Below are 8,527 nucleotides of genomic sequence, written 5' to 3' on the forward strand. Positions count from 1 at the left end.
CAAGGATGGCTCCAGAGCTAACTAATTTATGCAGCAGCCAAATGGCTTGCTCACAATTTTACTGCCAGTCGCTCACAGAGTAGAATTTTTGCTCACAGGACTCCACAGCTTAGAGGGAGCATTGCTTGTGAGGTAGGCTAGGCTGAGAGTGTGTGACTGGGGCATGGTTACCCAGCAAGCTTCCAAGGTAGAGGGGGGGGGATTCAAATCTGGGTCTGTCAGATCCTAGCCCAGCACTCTAAGCAGTACACCACACTGGCTCTCGTCATATGCCCCGCCCCCCGTACCTCACCCGGGGGAACTGCGATCCCCCGCGATCCCCCCCGAAATGACCTCTGGTGGCAGGCATGGTGAGAACTGAACACTCCCTGGGCCTCATTTGTTTGGATGATTTTTGGCTGTTGTTGCCTGAGAACGCTTCTCTTTGGGGGGGGCGCTGTGGTCAGGAATAAGAGTCAGCCAGAGCCAAAGCTTGATCACCTGCACATACCATGTAGACCTTCCCAGCTAGAAGAGGAGCCACCGTCAACTAGGTGCACTTTCTGACTTAAATAATTGAAAACATGTATTTTAAAAGAATTTGTGAAGTTAGAATGGCAGCATGTAAAGTTCAAGCAGCTCCCCCCACCCCCCAAAGTCTAGCTTCCCCTTCCTCATCCCCCTGGCTTGTATCAAAAGTCTTATCTATCGCAGATAGCCTTGGTTCCTACCGTGTTTCCCCGAAAAATAAGACACTGTCTTATATTTATTTTTTCTCAAGAAGACACACTAGGGCTTATACCACAAATGCATAGAAATCCTGCTAAGGCTTATTTTTTTGGGTAGGTCTTATTTTCGGGGAAACAGGGTAGTAATAGCTTCAAGCAGTTAGTCATATTATAACTTGTAGTTTAGGTTCACCTGACAGAATGTAAGTACCCTCTGTTCCTCACAAGGCCAAAGTCTGCCAAACAAACCAATATTCAGGATGTTGGGCCTGTCTGTGTGTGATAGAAGTGCACCTACAACCCATGTCTGGCCCTTCCCCATCATGGCTTACAGTGTCTAGCCAAGAGGGTGTGACGATTTAGGGTCAGAAGACAGTAAACGCCTGCCTAAAAGCGGGGGAAGCCCCAGCCACCTTAAGGAAGGTACCTGTGAGAGAACTCCTTTAAAAAATCTTTCCTGAACAAAGAATATTTTACCAACAAAAATGTTTTTACCATTTGGGGTGAGGCGGTGGCTGCATTACTGGGTGGCCCTGATTGTGTCGACCCGTTTCAATCTGACTTCTGGCCAGTTATGGAACTGAAACCACCTTGGTCACTCTGGTCTTTGATCGGTGCTGGAAGAAAGACAAGGGGAATGCAGTCCCGTAGATCCTTCTGGACCCCTTCGTCATTTTCATTAATATTACCCTTGGAATTCTGCTGCACCACCTGCCTGGGATGGGAACTGGGGGGCTCTGGGTCCCAGTGGCTTGATTCCCATCTGATAGGTAAGTTCCAAAAGGGGCAGGGCTCAGTAACAGCTGCCCCATGCCATTTACTCTGTGAAGTTCCACAAGAATCAGTCTGAGGAATTTCAGACAGGCGATCTATTCCGGAAGAGGAACGGTTCCCAAACGGTTTCTCGTCTGTCATTTCAGACAGAACCGTTTGAGAACCGGTTCCCTTCTGGAATATATTTGTCATTTCATACACAATCGCTTCTGTCCCGTTTAGGAAACGGGGCTGAAGCGTTTTACCTGTCAACCGCTTCCAAGTACTCCTCAGTTTCCTCTCCCGGTTCTGATGTGCTTTTTCCGACCGTTTTTCGCCCGCGCCAGCAATCTCCGGCTTTTTTGGGGGGGGAACGTTTGCTTTATAGCGCTATAACGCTATAACGGAATAGCATTATATCAATCCCATTGGAATGCATGGAGTGTTTTGTTATACTGTTATAGTGCTATAGAGCTCTAAAGCGAATGTTTTTTAAAAAAAAAAAAAGCCGGAGATCGCCCGCACGGGCGAAAAATGGTGGGGGGAAAGCAGGAAAAAGCGGTGCAGTCTGAAATGGCAAACCGCTTCAGATCCAGCTCTTTACCGGAAGGGGAAAGCCATGTGTGAAATGGCAGCTCTATACCGGTTCACTTCAAAACGGATCATTACCGGCTTGAAACCGGGTGAAACTGGGTAATGTGAAATTTCCCTCTTTCTCTTAATCTAACGCCTGCGTGAAACTCTGGGAAGAGATTATCCATAAATTTGGAAGGGTGTGTGCTAATACCACCCAGCTCCGTTCCTCCTTTTCATCACACCTCATCCCTTTTCCTCCAATTCAGTTGAGGCTGTGGATGTTCCGAACAGGTGACTGGATTCAGTGATGGATGAGGGGCCTCTAAACGGAAGCCCAGTCCAGACAAAACAGAGGGTTCTGTTGAGTGATAGAGAGCTTGATCCAGGAGTTAGTATTTGGCATGTTAGGATGAAGTTAAACTCCCTGAGATATCAGGTTCGCAGCTTGGTTAGGCTGTAGTTCACAGCACTTTTCACCAGCTTCAACTGGTGAGAAAATCAACCTTGCCAACATTAACCACACTTTAGTAACACTGTCAGGAATGTTCAGAAATGTCAGCTGGTTCAACAGGCTGTGGTTCGCAGGCCGGATCACATCTTTGCCACTACATAAAGTGATCAATAGCTACCAGTTTGTTCCTGAGACAATTCAGAATGCCAGTTCTTACCTGTGAAGCCCAAATGGTTTAGGATCAGGATGGCTGCAGCATCATCTGCCTCTCTGTGAAGGTCTCTTATGAGGTCCTGCCCATATGCATGGTTGGTTGAAACATCACTTTTTCCATTATGGCACTCAGACTTCAGAATGCATTCCCATATGTGTGTATTCCTTGAAGTGCCTTCCATATCATCTGGTGGTAGGGCTCTTTCAGTGCTCACAAATGGTTTCTGTTTTGTTATAAGAGATTGTTGTGTATTGCAATTTATTGTTTCCCATTTTGGTTGTAAATGACCTCGAAGGCCTAGATTTGAAGGAAGAGAGAAGGATAAAAATTTAAGTAAACAAACAGGGCTATGCTATGTTGTTGTTATATTTCTATTCCTGTAGATTATATTATCACTGTAGATTTGGAATTTCCTCTCTGAATCTCTACTCTAGGCATTTCAGCATCTTACAACAAACAACTAAAAAACCCTACTGGTATCTTCTTAGCTGAGAATACAAAAATCCAAGGCTATGGGGGTAAAACAGATTAGTGAATCCTTGTATAATATTTCAGATCTAGTACCATGAGAACTTGAAATCTGGTGAAGGAAAGCAGAAGTTCTCCAGAAATACTGCTTAAGATTTTTAGATTCAGCACTCCTAGTGACATTGGATGACACATGGGAAGAAAACAGCTTTAGATTTTGCTACTTTTCTGAAATATCTAGATGTCAAGAAAGTAGAGTGAAGGGTTCCACTTATTTGCAAGGTTTTGTCTTAAAAGTTTGTTTAGAAGTCAGTCATTTGCATGTCCTTTTTTCTTCCCCCAATACAGATAATCAGGAATATTTTGAGAGACACCGTTGGCCCCCTGTCTGGTACCTTAAGGAAGAAGATCATTACCAGCGGGTCAAAAGGGAAAGGGAAAAGGAAGACATTGCTCTGAATAAGCATCATTCGAAACGCAGGTGGTGCTTCTGGAATTCCTCCACAGTTGTTGCCTGAGAAGGAGAGAAAACTGGCAAGAGTGTGACTCAAGGAAAACCCCGCTGCTTTAAATAGCAAAGTCTTATTAGAAAAAAGGCCAGCGTGGACCATTCTTGTGCCAAGTGCCATTGGAATGAATGGGAGCTGCCCAAGCGCAGCTACTTGGGCAGCTCCCATTCATATCATTGGAGCTTCCGCAGGGGAAGATCCTGGCCAATCCATTGGTTGAGGCGCTGGCTCTTATTCCACCCGTGTGCATTTATCATCTATGAGGTCAGAAAGCACAAGCTCACTGGAAGTGAGTGTGAAACAGCTCCTTAAAATTTCAACTTTTACTACATTTTTAATTAATAAGCTAAAATAATGTTTAGACCAGTATCACATTTCTTTCTTTTTTGGGGGGGAAAAATGCAAAAACATTAATCTTCTGAGTGGAATAGTATTTTTATACGATTTTGTGTGTGTGTGTGTGTGTGTGTACGTAAAGGTCTTTAACCAAAATTTCTGAATCCTTTACTTTTACAGACCACTAAGTCACGATGTGAGTCAGTCTTTAATTTTGATCATTTAGGTTATGTGTTCTCCTCCCCCAATTCCCTTCTGCAAGCACAGTGAAATATGCTTAATCTCTCAAATCAGCCTCTCGGGTAAAAATTGCCAGCCTAGCAACAAACTGAATTCGCTAGGCAACTACTTTTTCTTCCCCTTTCAAGAGCTGTGTATTCATAACAACTAGATCCTTCTTCTTTTTCTCCCCCCCCCCCTTTCTGAAGTAAAGAAATGTAACGATATCCAATACAAAGTTATACCGAGTCAAAAACCTCCAATTAAGCTGAAGAATACAAAGTGTAATTTATCTCTCCAGCAGCATTGCTGGGTCATACATTTCCAGTGTTTGCCATGTAAGGGCAGAATTGCAACAGCCACGTGAAATTTGATAACTGTTTTTATGTATTTCTGGGCTTCAGAATGTCTATTTTCAAGAAGATAATTTAAAAAATAATAATTAGAAGAGCTTATTAAATTAATGTCTCTCTGTTCACTGCAAATTTCCTAAGGGTTTGAATTCTAAAAAGGAGTATTTTCAGTTATTTGGATTGTTTCTGTTACATTCTCTATGCCTGTTTTTTTTAAAAAAAAAAAAAATGCTCCAGATTGTTGGTAAACCTTTTTGCTTCATTGTGGGCATCCACATGTTTAAAGGGCTGCTGAGAGTAAGCTGATCCCTTCCGTTTCCAGCATTTCAGTAACAAAAAAGCAAGTATCCCGATTGCATCATAACAGCCTTTTGCCAGCTCAGTTCCAGAAGAGAAGCAAAAACAGCCGTGAGTAAACACTCGTGTGAGGATTCCGTGTGCATCCCAGCATGTAGAAGCACCCTTCCCCAGAGGAACTGAGTCCTCTGCATGCCAGCGATCCATACATGCAAGTGGGCCCTTTTTATACATGCTTGGGACACATAAGAAACCCTTGCACCGGTAAGCGATGTTTCCTCTAAGCTGTGGAGTCCTGTGAGTAAAAACGCTACTTTGTGAGCTACTGGCATTAAAGTTGTGAGTGAGCGATTTGGCCCCTCCATCAATGAGTTTGCTCTGGAGCCATCCTTCCTGAGCTAAGACCAAAATGTGTGAGCTGGAGGCTAAAAACCTGTGAGCTAGCTCACACTAACTCAGCTTAGAGGGAACACTGCCGGTAAGTGCTTCACCCATGGCTGCCGTCTGTTTTGGCTGTGAGAGGTTACTTGAGTCAGTAAAATGTGGTTACAGAACATAGGGACTTGAAACACCACCAGGCACACAGAATGCCTACTTGGGTAAGCAGGTTAGTTTCCATTTCCAGCAGGCCTTCTTCTCCCCAGTCCAAGTTTACCAGTATTTGTAGTCTTCAGATATTCTGAACATGGTATCTCAGCAGCAACAAGCAACAAAAAGTCCAAACTTTGCCTGAATTCCTGCTTGGTGGCGAGCGTGTATAAACAGACCTCCCCCCACCCCAAGCTTCCAGTGCTTTACAGCCTCCTGTACTCAGCTATTGGTCCTCTTGATGTTGTATTAGGTATAGAAATTCTTTCTAGGTAAGGAGAGCCTGTGGCATAGCAGGTTGGGCACTAGGATCCTGAATTCACTCACCACCACCATTCAACTGAAAAGCTTATTTCTGTGACCTTGGGTTGGTCACACTCTCCGCTTAACCTGCGTCACAGGCTAGTTGTGAGGAAAAAAAGAGAGAGAGCTCACGTTTTCTTCCACAAGATCCTTGTGAGAACAATGGGATACAAACAATGTTCCCTCTAAGCTGTGGAGTCTTGTGAGCAAAAATTGTATTTTGTGAGCCACTGGCATTAAAGTTGTGAGCAAGCAATTTGGCTACTGCATAAATTAGTTTGCTCTAGAGCTATCCTTCCTGAGCTAAGACAAAAATGTGTGAGCCAGAGGCTAAAAAACTGTGAGCTAGCTCACACTAACTCAGCTTAGAGGGAACACTGGATACAAATATAATGAATAACAGAACTTTTACCTATAAAGCAGAGAGATGGACAAGTAGCAGTTCACAAGTTCTTTTTCTATTAGGCACCTAGAGCAAAGACTCTTTAAATAACTATGTAATAGCATTCAGTTTTTGCAGTGATGGGTGAGAGTGGGTCTAGGTCAGGGGTCCCCAACACGATGCCCGTGGGCACCTTCCTGGCCACCTGCCAAGGGTTGTAGAAAGTGGGTGGGGCTTTTGCCCTGCAAGGCTTCCAACTGGCCATTGGAGGAGATTTGATCAGCTGTGCAGATTTTTTTAAAATGTTGGTTTGATCGCAGCTGCCACCATAGCACAAGGACCTTCACTGAGTGAGTGAAGGTAAGTGACGGCAGCCGTTACTGGCTCTGCCTCCCGCGGCAGCCATTTTGTGGCTGCCCCCGCCGTGCTGTGTCGGGATTCAAAAAGGTTGGGAAACCCTGCTCTAGGTGTTCATTTATCCACGCCCCCCAAATGCTTTCTTATAGTGGATCTCCTCTGACCCTCCCAGTGCTATATCAACATGTTTTCCCTGTTTTCATCACCTTTGGGGAAGGGGAAACCAGTGTTGTGATGACTTCACGTTATACGCTGTTACAGCTATTACAGGGCGTGAGCAAGTGGAGAAGTATCACGAGCCAGTTGCCGGGGTAATGTCTGGGCCAGCCCACCATTTTGCGACAGAAAACGGTTGCTCAGCAGAGTATATTATACGTGGTCCACTGTATACAACAAGGACAAAAGATGTTGTCCATCCGTGCTGTATACCAGTCTTATCAGCAGTTTCAACCACAGCAGTGCCCATTGTATTGATTTTGAGGGTTCTCTTTCCAGCAGCTATGGGGAAAGAACTGTCCCTTTTGGATTATTTTAGACAGCGGCGATTTCAAATACCATAGCTGAGGCCAGGGACGGCTGCATAGGGAAAGCCACCCAACTTTCCCGAAATAATCCAGATCCCGGGTAGCAGATCCCGCCCTGCAGATGGCAGAATTTCTGCTCAGAAATCCGAAATGAAGATTCTGCCATTGCAGGAATGACTGCGTAAAGAGAGATCAAGAGCCCAGCTCCTGTCACTTACAATAGTATATTTGTACTTTGATAAAGCAAGGCTGTGAAAAGAAGGGGGACTTCAAACGTGTCAATTCTCGGTCAACTGAACTGGACAGAGGGAGGGAAGACAGAAAGAGGGGGAAATGGCTATCAAGACCTGGAGTTAATGTATCTGCTGAATCTCAAACTATGCATGACGGCAACAGACCTGTTTATTGAAACATCTGGCCGGCTCCAGTCACATTTCCATGAGGGAGGCAACAGCAAAAGGGAATGGGGTTGCCAAACTCTCCCCTTATCCGTGGCTTTCTGATCCCAGTTCTACCAGGAACCTACCAGGAAAGGCTACAGGGAGGTGTGTTACCCTCACCCATGTTGGCCACCTTTGCTCCACCTCCCATTTCAGTCATAACTGGAACCAGGCCTGGTTTAAAACAAACAGGCCTGGCTGCATTTGAATCAAGTTTGCGCCTCAGTCAAAAATGTTGGCGGGTCTTGTTTTTATGAAGTATTATTCCCAGGTTTTCTAAAAACCAAAGCTACTGTTATGATTGTAATCTTGCCAAACTTACATGGATAACACATTAAGTGAACCAGGGGTATATGCAATAATAACCGGCTGTATTAGTTTATCAGCTACTATAACCAAGTGGCTGGCTCATTTGGTTAATTCTGCCTATGGCCTTTAATCTTGGTGGGGTTTTGTTGTTGCCATTTTTTTATTTTGCAAATAATAATTAAAAAATGGTTTAGCTATAAAATGTCTCTTAATTGTTTCTGGTGTCTCATTTGTCATCTTCAGTCTTTGATCTTTTAAGAAAGCTGTTAATGCTGCCTTGACCCTGGCAAGTATTTGGATGGGAGACCCCCAGAGAATACCAGGGTAGGAAGGCCAGAGGCAGGCTATCAAGCCATTTCTCTGAATGTCCTCCATGCCCCAGTAGGAGTCACCAGAGGTCACCATGACTTCCAGACATGGGCACACACACTCACAAATGCAAGAAAAGAAAAGAAAACTGTTAATGCTTTTGTGTGGGATTATGTGGACACAAAATAATCTATATGAATGTTTTACTTGATTTTGTTGTTTTTTTGTGGCTGAGGTGGTAGAACTCTTAACAACCCAGTGGTAAGAACCTGAATAAGGATAAAAGAACATAAGAGACACCATGTTGGATCAGGACAGTGGCCCATCCAGTCCAACACTCTGTGTCACACAGGCCAAAAACCAGGTGTCATTAAGAGGTCCACCAGTAGGGCCAGAACTCTAGAAGCCCTCCCACTGTTGCCCCCCCCAATC

At 44.5% G+C, this 8,527-nt stretch overlaps 1 protein-coding gene across 1 annotated transcript in view; it reads left to right on the top strand.

Moving 5' to 3' along the window:
- RHOBTB1 (Rho-related BTB domain containing 1) overlaps positions 1-3,726 on the top strand; it is a 48,373-nt gene extending 44,647 nt beyond the window's left edge. The window contains exon 9 of the mRNA XM_015416345.1: positions 3,518-3,726. Coding sequence (XP_015271831.1) covers positions 3,518-3,687 — 170 coding nt within the window. The 3' untranslated portion in view covers positions 3,688-3,726. The remainder of the gene's footprint in view (positions 1-3,517) is intronic.
- Positions 3,727-8,527: the final 4,801 nt, after the last annotated feature.

This window comes from Gekko japonicus, unplaced genomic scaffold (assembly GCF_001447785.1).
Source record: "Gekko japonicus isolate JY-2015 unplaced genomic scaffold, Gekko_japonicus_V1.1 scaffold966, whole genome shotgun sequence".
NCBI classification, from domain to species: Eukaryota; Metazoa; Chordata; class Lepidosauria; order Squamata; family Gekkonidae; genus Gekko; species Gekko japonicus.